General features: G+C 49.5%; 2 protein-coding genes and 1 long non-coding RNA gene across 3 annotated transcripts; all 3 read right to left on the reverse strand.

Moving 5' to 3' along the window:
* Positions 1–2,585: 2,585 nt before the first annotated feature.
* Positions 2,586–4,465, reverse strand: LOC120710588 (pollen-specific leucine-rich repeat extensin-like protein 4). Its single transcript, XM_039996228.1, has one exon. The coding sequence runs from the start codon at positions 4,267–4,269 to the stop codon at positions 2,734–2,736; it is 1,536 nt and encodes a 511-aa protein (XP_039852162.1). The 5' UTR covers positions 4,270–4,465; the 3' UTR covers positions 2,586–2,733.
* Positions 4,466–4,893: 428 nt separating this feature from the next.
* On the reverse strand, positions 4,894–16,182 carry LOC120706880. The gene is made up of 3 exons (XM_039991630.1): positions 15,589–16,182; positions 6,960–7,041; positions 4,894–4,998 (listed from the first exon to the last, which is right to left on the reverse strand). Exons 1-3 carry the CDS (start codon positions 15,755–15,757, stop codon positions 4,902–4,904), a joined length of 348 nt encoding a protein of 115 aa, XP_039847564.1. The 5' UTR covers positions 15,758–16,182; the 3' UTR covers positions 4,894–4,901.
* LOC120706881 lies at positions 10,727–11,513 on the reverse strand. Its single transcript, XR_005688503.1, has 3 exons — positions 11,375–11,513; positions 11,098–11,289; positions 10,727–11,014 (listed from the first exon to the last, which is right to left on the reverse strand). It is a non-coding gene; the product is annotated as an uncharacterized LOC120706881 (long non-coding RNA).
* Positions 16,183–16,275: the final 93 nt, after the last annotated feature.

Genomic DNA, 16,275 nt, shown 5'->3' on the forward strand with positions numbered 1-16,275 from the left:
ACCCAAGCAAACAATGGGGGTTGGGAGGAGGAAGAAATGCCTAGATTTTTATTTTTTATAGTTATTTTAGGGGTGAGTAGGCATTTGTACGGATGATTCACCCCCTCAGCCTCCCCTGAAAATGGGCACCATTTTTAGGGGGGAGCACCCCCCCCTCATTTGTTGGGGCGGCTGAGGGGGTGATCCGCCCCTACAAATGGATTTTTAGGTGCGGTTGAGCCACTACGTATAGTACACTAGCTGTATTTGTATGTAAGGGTGTAATTTTGGTCGACCCCTAAAAATTGGGGTGTTCCCACAAATTCTACTGTCGGCCGGCATGTGCACTAAGCCTAGTATGTTGGGCCGTGATCGTTTCGTAGTTTTAGTGTCATCCGGTCCATTAGGATCGGCCCGTTTGGCCACCTATAGTTCAGGAGATACCGCTTCAACCGGACGTGGAGGACACTCATATTTGGCGGTTGGACTCATCACACAAGTTTACTTCCAAGTCAGCTGATCTGGGGTTCAAGAATGTATTTATTTCATATTCTCTGATCAGTTTACTTTCACTTTACACTCATATTTGGATGTTCATAGGGGTGAGTGTACGTACATTGTGGGTGTTTGAGTTGTACTATGTATTCTAAAAAAATATTTGGATGTTTATGGTCATCAAGAAAGTGCAAATTCTTCCTCTAGCTAGTGGCACACAATAGCTGTTGGACGGCGGACCGGCTAGCCACGCGAGGTCTTCCTCGCCCAGCGTGCTGCCCCTAGGTGACCAGGAGGACGAAACGATCCAGCACCTCATGCACACCTCATGACGCAATGCGTTTTCTCAGGGCAATTTTGGCATTTGCTGCTGGGTCGCTTGGGTCTCTCCGTTCCTTCACCACAGGCCAACACAGAGTTCATTGAATGGTGGTGGCAGAGACTTCAATTCTGACATGGTGGGCAAAGAGGCCAAGCAAGAGAGGGTTGAACTCTCTGATTATCTTAGGGGCTTGGACAATCTGGAGGGTGAGGAAGGTCGTCGTTTTCAACGGATCGGAGTATCACCTAGTAGAGTCTCTCAGGCTACATCACCCTTGCAAGGGATGAAGCCAAGCTCTCTGGCTGTAAGCAGGGGTGAAAGGATTAAGTTTGTTGGTCACCTTTTGTCCTGCTGGGCAGTAGATCTTAGTGTTGTGAATTGTGATCGTGTTTTATTTTCACCCGGCTCCCGGGCGTGCCTCATATGTGAGCTGATACCTCGGGTGTATGAGTGTACGGTTGGGATGCAAGTGGGTTAAAATTAGGTCAACCATACGTCCTGTGAGGATTATTATGGAGTTTTGGATTACACTGACCCGTTACGAAGATTACCCAAACGATCCCCTGGGTTACCCAAAATAGGGATGATTCAAAGCAGGTACACCACTAGCATGCGTGTGGCTGCTACCAGCTCGCGCCCAGCATGTGACTCGTCGAGATGTCCATTGTCGTGCAGAGCGGCACGGCGGGCTGTGGCGGGTAGCGACAGCCGCATCGCCTGACGCCGCACGCCCTGACTCGGCGTGGTCGCCTGACGCCGCACGCCCTGACTCGGCGCCCACGCCGCGCGCGGCGGCTCCCGCCCACTCCGGCACGTGCTCCAAGTTGGCATCATGGCGCTCCCCTGCCCCCACTGGCATCTCTTGTTTGACCCAGTGGCGGACGCAGCACAAGCTACTAGGGGGGCCTCCCTTCCCCTTCCACCTCCATCTTCATCTCATTGTCCTCTCTTCTTCTTCTTCCTCCTCCTCCCCCCATCTCCTCTTCTTCCAATGGAGTTTCATGGCTCTAGGGGGGCTGGAGCCCACTCAGCCCCCCCCCCCCCCCCCTAGATCCGCCCCTGGTTCGACCCATGAAAATGGCGGCGGCTGTCAGCGATAAGTGTCAGTGCCCTATTCTTGATTGCAATTGACAATTCAAGAAGTTGTCCCTGTCAGCAGAAAGATTAATTCTCAATTTGAGCAGGAGTGGAGTCCGTGACGCTGGCCGGCAGCCACAAGATCCTGCTGTCGGTGAACGGCACAGGCGTGGACTCAAACAAGCTGGTGAAAAAGCTCAAGAAGGTGGGCGAGGCGAAAATCGTTGAGCTGTGGACGCAGGACACGTTTGAGGAGGGTGTCACTTTGCCGATCGCCATGGGCATGCCTCGCATGGCCGCCGTTGCACCCAGCAGTCATCTGCAGGCGGGAACCGTTGAACTCGCCAGCGCTTGGGTGAGACGCGTCGTGCGGGGACGATGGTCGAGGGGCCCGACATCAGGAGACGGGGCGGCCTGGGGATGACGGTCGAGGGGTGGCATGTGTGGGGTTAGGGAGGGGGGATTGGGTTACTCAAAGGACCCATATTCTTTGGCACCAATTTTTTATGGTCTGACCAAATGAGCATTACACCGAACTTTAAATTTTGGGTATTAGATCATTGAGTCGACCTAGTAAAATTTGCATCCTGATTGTAGAGTGGTTTGTATGTTCACTTTGGCCCTGCGTATTCGGAAAAAAAAATGCTAGACTAAGTATGCATGTAACGGTGGGAAAGCTAGTCGTTTTGCAAGTAGCTAGCTAGAGAGGAAATTAGAGGGTGCCAAGCATGTCAGAATTATAAGAATATGTGGGCACCCTCAGCAATGTGGAAAAGTGTGAGCTTAGATTACATTCGATTTCTCCTGTGCTAAAATATTGGAACAACAACATCTGTACATATCGCTCATGTTCTTGGCTTTCAGTAACCTGGAAAAAGTGGTGGCGGCGGTGACTGGTATTTCGTTCCTCGTACAGGTGGGACAATAACTGGTGGCGGCGGTGGTGGAGAGTAAACTGGTGGTGGAGGAGGAGGAGGTGATGCCGCAGGCGGTGGCGGAGAGAAAATCGGCGGTGGTGGAGATGCCACAGGCGGTGGTGGAGAGAAAACCGGCGGTGGCGGAGATACCGCAGGTGGTGGCGGAGAGAAAACTGGCGGTGGCGGAGATACCACAGGCGGCGGTGGAGAGGCTGGTGGTGGTGGCGGAGACGACATAGGTGGCGGCGGCGGGGATGCCACAGGGGCTGGCGGTGGCGGCGGCGGTTCCACTGATGGCCACCCACATGATTTGACCTTGATGCAGTCCACCGGGTGGCTCACCACCGGCGTACACTCGCCGGCACTCCTCTGCGCCAGCCTTGACTGCCCCATGCAGTTTGCCTCGTCGTTAAAGGACCCGTTCATGTTCCTGTCCAGCGCGCTGCACGCGACGTCCTCGCGCGTCAAGAAGTTGTACGAGACTGACAGGTTTGCCAACGCCGGCAGCTCGCACAGGTCCGTCGGCACGTCGCCGGTGAACATGTTGCGCGACAGGTCCAGCTGCTCGACCCTGGACAGCCCGGCCAGCGTCAGCGGGATCGCGCCGGTGAGCGCGTTGCCGCTGACATCGAACACCGTCGCATTGGTCAGGAGGCCCGCCTCGACCGGCAGGCAGCCGGTGAGGCTATTGTTGGTGAAGGTGAATTGGTCAAGCGTGGCCGCGGCGTCGCCGATGCTCCGGGGGATGCACCCGCCGAGTTCGTTGTTGGCTAGGACGATCACCGTCGCCCTTGACTTGCCGATGGTCTCGGGGATGCCGGAGGTGAACCGGTTGTTGTTGAGGAAGATGGCGTCGTAGGGCTTGAGAAAGAGCTCCGGCGGGATCGGGCCATCGAAGTCATTGAACCGGATGTCGAGGTAGGTGAGCTTGGGAACCCCGAGGACGGCGGCGGGGAAGGGCCCCACGAAGCGGTTGTTGCTGGCGTCGAACTCGTACAGCTCCGTCATGTTCCTGATCTCCTCCGGGATGACCCCGCAGAAGCGGTTGGAGTTGAGGTGGAGCACGGCGAGGTCCCTCATGAGCCCGATCTCCTTGGGCAGGTATCCCGCGACATCGGCGGAGTTCATGTCGAGCGTCGCGACGGCGCTCTCCGTCTCGTTGTGCAGCGACGGGACGCAGAACACGCCGTTGTAGGCGCACACGTCAGGGCCGACCCAGTTGCCGGTGAAGTTGTTGGGGTCGGAGTAGAGCGCGTCCTTGAGCGCCTGCAGCGCCTTGTGCGCGGTGAGGAGGCTCGGGTTGGTGATCTTGATGTCGATGTTGATGTCGATGTGGACATGGTCAGTCGGGTGGTGGTGGTTCTCGAAGGCGAGCTTCTGCCGCAGCGCGATTTCGGCCTCCTCAACGGCGGTCAGCGCCGCCGAAGACGAGAAGAGAAGGGCGGCCACGAGGAGCAGCGGGAAATGGAGGGCGCCCATTGCTGCTGGGAATGGCTCGTCAATCAGCCTTGGCCGAAGCCAATGGCTGGTGGATGAATTAAGACTAGAGAGAGGAGAGAGAAAAACCGTAGCGCAATGTGTGGCGATAGAGGTTTTATAAGAAGAACGAGACAGGTTAGAGTTTGGATGGTCGGGAGGACAACGAGGAACTAGAATAGGCTTTTGTGCCGCGATGTGGTTTTTTGTTTGCTAAATTAAAGGAGGCAAATAAAACTGTAGTACTTTTCTTTTAGATAATGGAAAATCTTCCGGCTTCAAACCACTCCTGACGGAGGTATCAGTCATTAATTATTACAATCACACACTTAGAGTTTAAACCACATTGTGTTTAAAATTAAAGACCAATACTCCATCTGTCCCAAAATACAAGTCACTTTAGGATTCAAAATTTGTCCCAAAAAAACATGTCATCTTGCCCTATTTAGAAAGTGTATATGCATGTAAGAATTAATTAGTGCCAAATATGAGTAATAAATAGGGGCAAACATGATCATTTTAACTTTTGTTAATTTGTCCTAGAATTCCTAGGATGACTTGTTTTTTTGGGACGGAGGGAGTAGATAAAATGAAGAATCATCCATGGGAGGCGAAGAATTGCAAAACTGAAGACTCTAAAAGCTGGCATGCGTCGACCAGCCGCTCCCTTCGGTCATCAATGTGTTGCAACCAAGCCCACGACTAGAGCCAATGTGTCCCGCTGAAAAGCACCTGCGAAAATGTTTTTGGTCTACAATTATTAGACACAGTATCATTCCTTGTCAGCCAAATTGACCAGCATATAGCTGCAGCTCCCGTCAATAACAATATATTGTGTTTGTGCCCTCCCTGCTTAGCTAGTTATTAAACAAATATTCAATATTTACCGGTGGTGGTATACCTAATACAAGATGAATTGCATGCAACAGAAATTTTGCATAATGACATTCAACAAAGAGGTGTTGGATAGTTTCTGGCTTACTATAAAAACAACAAGCTTTATTCCCATTTCAATTCCCTCTAGCTAAATTGTCTTTTGTTAGGATCACTTCCCTTTTAAGATACCACATAAAAAAATTTATTTTGGAATTTCCATACGCAATTTTCTACGTAGCTTTTAAACCGTTATTGACTAGGTGCCTATACATTGATTTAACTGTGAATGCCCCACTTTTATGTAGATTCCACATAAAAAAGATCCATCCCTCATTTAGATTAATGTGTACAGCAACAAGGTTGTACCACTCGGTTAACTTATCCCCAACTAAAGCTCTTTCTGAAAGAGACATTAAGTGGGTTCAAACTAAGTACTTCTGCAATAGTTGCATGTTTTCTCGGTACTATATTAAATAAATTATGAAACTGATCTTTCAGTTCTGGTTACCTAACCATTTATCTTCTCAAAATCTAATTTGCATTGGTTACCACTAACCAGCTTGAACCTTCTTGGATCTAGGAATTGTTTTTTTTATCCCCATCAGGCCCGACCAGAAATGTGAATCTCCCGCTTTTTTACTTGTTTGGCTTAAAGTTCTATTCTTTAGGTATTTGTTTCTAAGCAATATTTACCACAGAACCTCTTCATTACATAATTTATAGAGCCACTTGCTCATAAGGCATTTGTTTTATATGTCTAAATCTTTGTATCCCTAATCCTCCTTGTTCTTTTGGTTGGCGGACACTACTACAAAATAGGTCTTTTTTCCAGGCCATTTGTCCCGGTTACCTTTGGGCCCGGGACAAAAGGTGGCTTTTATCCCGGGTCCAACGGCTAGCCGGGCCAACGCGGGGGACAGGGGCTTTTTGTCCCGGGTGGAGCCACCAACCCGGACAAAAGGCCCCCCTTTTGTTCCGGTTGGTGGCTCCACCCGGGACAAAAAGGCCCAACCCTTTTATCCCCTTTTGTCCCGGTTGGTGTTACCACCCGGGACAAAAGACCCCTTTTGTCCCGGTTGGTGTTACCAACCCGGACAAAAGGCCCCTCCACGTGATAGTTCAAAAGGAAGTTATTCTATACTGAGTCACGTGTACTACTTAGGTGAGTTGGTAAGGAAACCATGCACTAGGCAAGAGGTCTTGGGATCGAATCCCGTGGTGTGCAAAAAAATTTTTAACGGCAGGCACCTTTTGTCCCGGTTCTGCCACCCGGGACAAAAGCCTCGAGGCTTTTGTCCCGGAAGCCTTGTCCCGGTTCCAAAACCGGGACAAAAGGCAGTTTGGAACCGGGACAAAAGGCCTATTTTGTAGTAGTGGGAGAATGTTCCGTTTGACCAACTTATATTTCTTTTTTATGTCTGTCATTCTGCCAGAATAATCTTGACCTATAGTATTCAAGTTTTTTGAGAACTCCCCTCGGGACCTTAAAAAAGAGAGCATAAACAAAAGTAGACTAGAGAGCATAGAATCAATTAGGACCAAATGGCCCCCTACAAGAGCTTTCCTTTCCAACTAGTTAGTCTTTATTTTTCTTTTCATGGCAACTTTCTAAAATGCATAGGGATCCCCAAATAATGAAAGGGATAAGAACCTATTTTGCAACCAAATAATTGTGAATATTGATATTCATTGTCTCTTATATCCCCAAAGCAGAATATTTCACCAAGATGCAACGGACATAAACATAGAAGCAATACAGAGATATATAACGGACACGATTATGGAAACAAACATGGCATAACCTTATGCCAGCGTACCTGCGGTAGCACGGAATAATCTGGTAAAACGAGTGTCCTGGCCCGCAATAAAGAAACTCTTCCAAGTTCAGATGCCTAGGCCCTGTGGACGAATTAGCAGTACTGAGTGATAGGGCAGACATGGGTTTTATTTACCATTGCTATGATGTTTCTAAAATCATTTATTTTGGCTTGCCTGCATAACTCGTGGCCAGGCTAGAAATAGAACAAGTAACCAATCACGCCCATAGATGTTCATACAAAGTGGAACTGCGTACGCCTTTTATCTAAAGGGTCATGTTTGGATACATGGGATAATTCTTATCCCTCGCCTTTTAGCTCTAAATTATCCCACATGTATCCAAACAGGTGGGATAATTTTGAGGTAAAGTAAATTAGGCCCTTCACATCTAGACATGAGAATGGGAGAGAGAAAGTGGGCGCGTTAGCCATGAATCCAAACAACTCACCTTGGTATAATTCTTAGCCTATCAATTATAGGCTAAACACTAGCCCTCAAAATTATCCCTAGACTAAAAGCAACTCTAGCAAGGTCCCTACTTGAGACCCTACTCATGAAATAGGGACTGAGGATGAAAAATTCTACTCAAGCAGGGCTCCTACTTTGGTCCCTAAAATAGGGAGTACAAATGGCAATGGGTACCCGAAACTCGAAATTCGATGAGTTTTTACTCCACTAGAGCATGGATTTGGGTCAACTTCTAGACCCATGGGTTTGTTAATGAGCATAAAGTCCTATTTGTTGGGTTTATGAGCACGGGTTTGTTCCAACAATACCTAGACTCGTAAATCCATGGGTTTTTAAATCTGATCCAACTCAGTGCAATTGTTATTTTATTAATGGATTTTTAATAAACTTAATATTTATTCTCCCTCACTTTTTATTTTGATGAACTCTCAATGTTTTAGTGGCAGGTAGGCGTGTTGTTGCTTTGGAGTTATAGTGTTTGTATATGCATATAATGAATTGATGGCTCTGTGTTGATGTTATGATGGCTTTGTGTTGATGTTATGATCATTGAATATAAAACTTGACATTTATATTTTTATTTTTATTTTCTCTATTAATTTTTAGTGAACAATAGACTTCTTGTTCACCGTGTACTTCAATACGCTATAAATTTGATGCTTATTATATATTAAATTTTTTTATTATGATAAAAACTAGTATAATAAATTGTAGACCCACGGGCGACCCGTGGGTACCTGCTAGCCCGATGGGCACAGGTTTGAGCACAAAATTAAACTCGTGACGGGTAATGAGTTTTTTAATGAGTTTGTATTATATTCACAGACATTATTTGGGCAAGCAAAATCCAGCGAATTTAAACCCGTTGCCATCCCTAGTAGGGAGGAACCCAAATCCACCCCTCCAGCCCCTTCTCCCACGAGTGTCTAGGGAAGCCCTTATTTTTTCTATATCAATCGCCCTTACCTTGCGTGCTCGCCAAGCTGCAGCTCCCTGCCGCCATCCCAAGCTGTGGCATTGCCACCGGCCGGAGCTATGGTATCGCCGCACAAGCCTGAGCTATGGCGCTCCCGCCGCTGCCCCTAGCTCTAGCGCCTGCACCGCCGCCTCCCCAAGCTTTCTCTTTGATCTCTGGCGCCCGTACCACTGCCCACGAGTCGCGGCTTGCTCACTGTCGGACCGAGCTGCAATGACTGTGCCGTCGGCCCTGAGCTGTTGTGCCCACGCTGTCGACTCTGAGATGTGGCCCACTCGTCGCCGAACCCGAGCTACAGCACTCGCCGCCACCCCTCTCGAGCTCAAGTATGTCTGTTCTTTCCCCAAGCTTGAGGATGAGTGTGTTGTTCAAGTTTAGATGTTTGGTGCTCTCAACCACCTCTCGAGCACCAAATCTGCCATGGGGAGCGGGTGGCCAGAGAGAGAGAGAGAGAGAGAGCAGGAGGGTGAAGCTTGGAGAGAGATTCGAGTGTGAAGGAGAGAGAGAGCACGGAGGACAGAGGGCGAGAGGAATAAAAATAGATAGAAATAAAAGAATTGGTTCACTGACACATGGGTTCCATATGTCATATCAAATAGAGGCTATGAAGTAGGGACTACTGCTGGAGTTGTGGATTAAATTTAGAGAACCAAAAAGTTGGGAGAGCCTCTACTCAGAAAAGTAGGGGCCTTGAGTAGGGGACTATTGCTGGATATGCTCTAATGTTCCAAACAGGACCAAGGAACCATGCATGCTTTCTCCAAATTCATTGCCCAGATCATCCGTGTGTGTGGTAATTTCCCAGAAAATCGAATTAAGTCAATTCAGATAGATAACGCTGGTGAATTCACTTCAAAAGCATTTAGTGACTATTATGTTGCGTTGGGCATTGATGTATAATTGTATACCATTATGTGTCCCCCCCCCCCATGTTCATACTTAAAATGGACTAGCAAGCTAAGTCCTATTTTCCTTTCTAGTTATCAATTTCCAGAAAGAAAAAATGGGAACATCGCCCTTAGTTGGAAAAGGTAGCAATTCCTCCTTGCGGTTAGTGGGAATGAATGCACCAACTTCACACTAATGCATCACTGCTCCAGCGCCCCTCATCACCGCCAATTCAAAATGACCATCACCAACAGTTTTGGGGGATGTTGGATGGAAGGGGCCATCGACTCTGGTTCCGCAACTGGCGGTGTTGGCCCCACTAAAAAATGAGCCTCCTGCCCCCATTGCCACAGATGCGTGTTGCCCTGCTTGTTAGAGTAGGAGTTGCATTAGATTAGAACTAGAACATTGTAATTAGACTAGGACTAAAACTCTATGAGCTCTGACTATGTCATGAAAGCTCAAGTGACCCTAGAGGTTATGCCCTAGAGGTTCTACATGATATCACAGCCATAGACCAATGTCGCTTAATTCTTGGACAGCCCACACCTTCTGCTGGCGCCGCCCTAGGGAGATCGATCTCAATAACCTTCCTAGGGCGTCGCATTAATTAACTAGCTTCTTCCAATAGTTTAGATTAGAATTCTTTCTCTTGAAATCATAACATAATCATAACCTTCAGCGTACCATCAACGATGGTCTTCTTCGATGTGGTCTTCGTCAACAACAAGCTGCCACCACTTCATCTACAAGATGGACATCCCGTGTCTTCTAATAGACATTTCCGCCAAGACACTTCATCGACGACGGCCAGACTGCATCAACACAATCGTCCTTTGACATACACTACTAGAAAACGAATCTTCAGAACCGGTTGAAGAGGTGCTTAGGCACCGGTTTTGCAACCGGTACCCCCAAACCGAGACCATAGGTCTCGGTCTAAGACACCGGATTTTTCACCCGGTGCGTTAGACATCCATTGATACTGGTTGGAAAGACCAACCGGTACCAAAGAGGCTACCACGCTGATCCAAGCTGGCAGCCCCTTTGGTACCGGTTGGTCTTTCCAACCGGTACTAGGACCGCTACGGCCATTTCTAGCATCCTCTCCTGTTCCCCTCTAGCATCCTCTCCCGTTCCCCTCACATCATCCACTAGCAGTATCTTTCAAAGAATCGTTCACAAGATATTAAATCGATCGATACAAAATACTTATAGATCTACAGATCATCCAAAGAATCGTTTACAAGATAGAGGTACAGGACCGCTACGGCCATTCCTATTTCTGAAAAATAAGAAAAAAAAGAGAAAAAAATCACCCATGGCCAGCTCCCGACCGGCAGCGGCCTACGGTGGCGGTGGCCAGAGTGCCCCACGGCGACGGTAAGGGAGCCCCAACTGCATCGATAGCTCTGCCCGCTTCGTCTCGTTTGGGTACGAGTCCTCTGCACCAACACAACACAATGCAAATCGAATCCCCATGAAAAACACGCACACAATTCCGATCGACAGCTCGCAAAAACAAATCCAAAACACTCATATTACTGAGCAGCCGACGAACCTGTATAGGTCCTCTCGAGGACCTCCAACTGGTAGGGGAAGCCCTTGATCTCGCACGCGATCTTGCCTGCCCCCTCGCGCTCCTCCTCTAGGAACGGGCCCCGCTCCAGCAGCTTGAGCACGCGCTCTGACTTGCTCTTCCCCGTCAGGCCCCAGTTGAAGCTGCGGCGAGTTAGTTCACGGATCGCGTCAGCGTCACAGCAACAGCTGCTATGAACGTGAGTGAGATTTGAGAAGACGGGTACCCCTTCTCGTCGATGTGCTGGAAGGTGGCCATCCGGGCGATGGCGTCCCTGTCCTTCTGGAACTCTGCCGCGACGCTCCGGGGCCCGTGCGTCAGGAGGTGCTCCAGGAGGAGGAGCGCCTAGCGGGCGATGAGCCCCATCGTCTTGACGTTGGGCGGCGACGCGTCCCCGTTCGTCGCCTCCTCCGTCATCCTGCAGGCGAAACCGGTCATCAGACATCAGGGCGGACGCCACAAATCGCGGGACACGGAGAAGGGGCCAAGGGAGCGAAACTCACAGCTGCGTCGGGGTGACGTCCGTGAGCGCGAGCCGCGCGGAGCGGATCTTGCCGGCGCAGAGCGGATCTTGCCGGTGAGCGGATCTTCCCTCCGGATCCAGACGCACCGGCTCTGCTGCTCCCACCGCCAGCGGCCGCGGGGGCCGACAGCGGGCTGGGGCTGCCCATCCCCGCCGCCGACGGTGCCCCGGCGCCTTCGTCGCCCCCATCGCCGGCTTCGCGATAAATACACGAACAGCAGCCGAGCTGCCCACGGCGGCGTGCTCCAGAGACAAGAGAAGAGAGATGAGAGGTAGAGAAATGAGAGGGTAAGAGAGACGAGAGAGAGGAGTCGGTGGTAGTGGACTTAAAATATCCGAGGGAGAGGCCGGCTATGGTACCAGGTGTTTGTTTCAACCGGTGCTGATTCTTACATTTTGGTACCAGGTGCTTGTTTCAACCGGTACTAAAACATCCTTCCTTCATTGGTCCCGGGCTAGGGCAATAACCGGCGTTGATTCTTAGCCATTGGTACCGGGTTGTTCTATAACCCGGTATCAAATGTTCACTGCAACCACCTCGAGCCATTGGTCCAAGCTAAAAGTACCCGCTGCCATTTCAACCGGTACTGATGCGGACATCAGTACCGGTTGAAATGGCAGCAGGTACTTTTAGCTTGGACCGAAGGACTATTTTCTAGTAGTGATAAGGCATACTTGTCCTCTAACATATGCAAAATACAATCGTCCTCTAACATATGCAAAACTCAATCGCCTAAGTGGCATCCTCCGGCATCTAGATGGTGTCAATGGCATCAGAAAGGTGTCAATTTCTGTGATTGCAGCTCTGTCAATGAATCATATTTTTTCCCTTCTTCGGATATATACGATTATGTTGGCAACAACCACTACATCGACCATGGTTACTACATCATTACGATCGGCTATGTCTACATCAACTCATCTACAATAATTCCGATCAAAGTGTTCGTGTGATCACTGTCATCCAAGACACTCCCGCTATAACTGCCATTTCAACCGGTACTGATGTGGACATCAATACCGGTTGAAATGGCAGCAGGTACTTTTAGCTTGGACCGAAGGACTGTTTTCTAGTAGTGATAAGGCATACTTGTCCTCTAACATATGCAAAATACAATCGTCCTCTGACATATGCAAAACTCAATCGCCTAAGTGGCATCCTCCGGCATCTAGATGGTGTCAATGGCATCAGAAAAGGTGTCAATTTCTGTGATTGCAGCTCTGTCATTGAATCATATTTTTTCCCTTCTTCGGATATATACGATTATGTGGCAACAACCACTACATCGACCATGGTTACTACATCATTACGATCGGCTATGTCTACATCAACTCATCTGCAATAATTCCGATCAAAGTGTTTGTGTGATCACTTTCATCCAAGACACTCCCGCTATAACTGCGGGAGGGAATAGAGGAGGAGACAAGAGACAACACCAGAAGAGCGGAGATGAACGCAGAGAAGATGAAGAAGCACAGGTCTTTGAATTCAGTCGCAATCATCCGCTTCGCTCCTACTACGATTGAGGGGGATGTTAGAGTAGCAGTTGCATTAAATTAGGACTAGAACATTATACACCGAGTATATCTCTTAAATTATGTAATTGGACTAGGACTAGACTAGAACTCTATGAACCCGGACTATATAACGAAAGCCCGGGTGATCCTAGAAATTATAACATTGCAATAATTATGTAATACCGTTACAATAATATTTTCTCACTGCTCCGTGCCATAAACGACGGAATGATCTCGGACTCGGGGCTCCATGCTCCAAGCTCGAGTATTTAAGCTCCAGGCTCGGTTGGTCTCGGACTCTCGGCGCTCTGCTACAAAGGCCGCAGGCCCATAACGACGGAATGGCAGACAGCCTGCCATAAAAGCCGCAGGCCCGTAACTAGCCAGCCCAGCCAAAGCCAACGTCCCTTGGAAATCCGCGCTCGTATTTCCGAATCTCCCCCGGCGGAGCGCCGGCGAGGAGCAAGGCAAAAGCACAAGAGGGACGAGCAAAGCCAAGCGGGCGGGAAGGAAAGCGACAGTGTACCAAGTACCAACCAGCCGAGCCTGAGCAACCCGGCAATGAAGAACGAAGCGAAAGCGCTGTACTGGCAGTTCCCAACCACCAGCCTGCTCCTCCGCAACTTGCAACGCAACATCACCAGCCGCCCCCCATCCATCATCCATCACAAAAGCAAGCCGTCTGCGCTAACAACCATTCCAATCAGAGGCCGCACCGAATCCTAATCTCCGGACAGGAATCCTTTTTGTGAGCAGAGTGCTTTCCCTTTCCCTAGCCAAGTAGCCCGGGCCGGCTGCCGCGGCCCCAACTGTCCTATGCACACGACGCGGTGTCGGTGGCTGAACTTCCCATTGCCTTTCTCTTTTCTTTTCAACTGTGGGTTGTTCCCTGTTGCCAATAGGCTCGCTCTAGCTCCTCCGTGCCCAGCCACTAGTATTCGACTAGTCCCTGTCTGTCCGACTCTGACGGACTGAACGCGGAGAAGGGAAAGGGCTGGCGATGCTTGTTGTGAAACTAACGGCCCGCTGCCATCAGCTTGCGCTATCGTTGACCGTTTCGTCAGGCCGCTGCTAATCAAGCAATCATGCCGGCGTTCCAAGAAAGAAAGAAAGTTTTCCTTGAAAAACAAAAGAAACAAAGAAAAGTAATCATGGCGGGCGGCTGCTGGCGTGGATTTGTTGAGTATCTAGCCGTAAATCTTAGCTGTCAGCGAGTATTCTATGAGCATGTGACACAACAACTAGCACTACTACTATACTTTGCGTTGGAAAATAGGAGTACTACGCGTTTGGGAAGGAAGGAAGGAAATGCAGACTATGCAGTACTGTCTGTAGCCTCGCTGGACGGCAACGCTGCAGCTGCAGCAGTTAATTCTACCAGCACACGTGAATGAAGAGAAGAGAAGAAATATGAGGCGCGTCCGTGAGGGAGAGGATTCCGTTTCCCCCTCGTCGTCGCACCGAGTTTTTCATCATCTTAAATTAATGCGCCCATGTGCCGCGCTTGAACGGTAGCATGAATGAGCGAGTCAATGGCGTTGCCGTTGCAGGACGGAACGGAGGAAAGGATCGAGCGAACCAATAAGATATCTCCCGAATCGCGTACTGCGTCCTGGCGATCGAATCCTCCATTACTCGAGTGTCGTTTGGTGGCGATTATAAACGCGCAATAATTCCTCATCCCGTACAAAATGGAACTACTACTCCGTAGCAGCTATCAGCTAGGTCAAATGAACAGAAGCTCTAGAGACGAACCCAACTTAACACTAGGAGCAGCAGGACTGCACAAGATAACGGCTACTATGTTTTTTTTTTGCAAGTAATTTACGTTACGAATCTTAGGAGGAAACCAAACGTTAGGTCAACTAGTATATGAATAAAAAAATATTTCTTTCTAAGAAGATATTAATAATTCGAAGATTTTGAGATGCAGAATCATCGAGAAACCATCTTAGAGCAACTCCAATAGAAGTTGTAAAATACTAGCTAAATTTAGAGTTTGGGAAGGTCTTTAAAAAAATAGAAGTGTTCCAAAACGGTGGAGAAACCAACAGACTCTCCAAAAATTAGTCTCTTCATATTTAAAATAGTCCACGTCAGCCCTCTGGTGATCGATCTATTTTTCTTTTCCCCTCTTTAGTCTGACGCCGCCGCACCCTAGCTCCGTGCGCCTGGCCGCCGCCACGCCGGAGGCTTCGTGCGTGGGGAGGCACCGGCGACCTGGCTTGTGGATCGAAGGCCACCGCGACGCGACCTAGCGCCAGGACAAGTGGGCACCTGACCACCACGACCACTGCAACCTAGCACCACGATCTCGCTCGCCCTTGCCGTTTGGACGGAGGAAGCCGCCACGCTCGTTACTGTCGTCTCAGGTAACCATCTTGTGATGCTGAGTTACACCATGCTTGGAAATCTGGTGAACAGATTGATGATGCCCCTCCTCAATTCAGGGTCCAGGAAGGAGGATTGACTGAACAAAGACATACTATCTGACTGCAAGCGACATATCATAGCAAGTACTGAACAACAAAGTTCTACTGCTCAATAAAATTGGTGACTATCTGACTGAACAACAAAATCAACAGCGCCATATCATGTACTGAACCAATTCATGTACTCAACAAATCGACAAATAAGCAACAATTAACCAAATCATGTACTGGACCAGCATCTCACCAGTGTTTGCGTCCTCCCCGTTCAATTGCTCGGCATTCAGCAGATCCTCCGCCATCATCCGGCCTTCGAAGCTTGTGGGAGGATGACGTGATCCCTCCGAGCGATGTGCCTCTGGATCGACCCTTCCTCCGAGCGACGGCACATCGATCCGACGCGACGGCCGGTACATCGCGAGGCGGCGGTGCGGGAGCGCGGATGCGGCGGCACGTGCTCTGCGAGGCGGCACACAGACGCGACGGCGTGAGCTCTGCGGCACAACGCGGGCGGATGACTGCGCGAGGGCCTGATGGCGGGAAGCGGAGGGCGGAAGCGCGCGCGAGGGGCGGAGCGCGCCGGAGGGAGGGGTTGGCGAGGGAAATTCCGTCGCCAAACTTCCAGAGCGGAGGGGAGCGGATGGCGACCTAGATGGCGACGCGAGGACGGCGACTCTATTGGAACGGGTTTTGGACGGTATTTTCTTTTTTTTACCGATGAAATATATTTTACAACTTCTGTTGGAGTTGCTCTTAGTCTTGAACAACCAGACAACAGGTTTTGAGAAGAGAGAGGTTTTGAGAAGAGAGGAAAGAAAAAAGGAACTCGGTCCAAGAACCCTTCTTCTATTCTAGTTTCCGCTTCTAAATGCCTCGGGAGAAGAAAACAAGAAAAAAAAGGGCTCTAGTTGACCTCGCCTCCTCCGAGGCCCGG

This window comes from Panicum virgatum, chromosome 5K (assembly GCF_016808335.1).
Source record: "Panicum virgatum strain AP13 chromosome 5K, P.virgatum_v5, whole genome shotgun sequence".
Lineage (NCBI taxonomy): Eukaryota > Viridiplantae > Streptophyta > Magnoliopsida > Poales > Poaceae > Panicum > Panicum virgatum.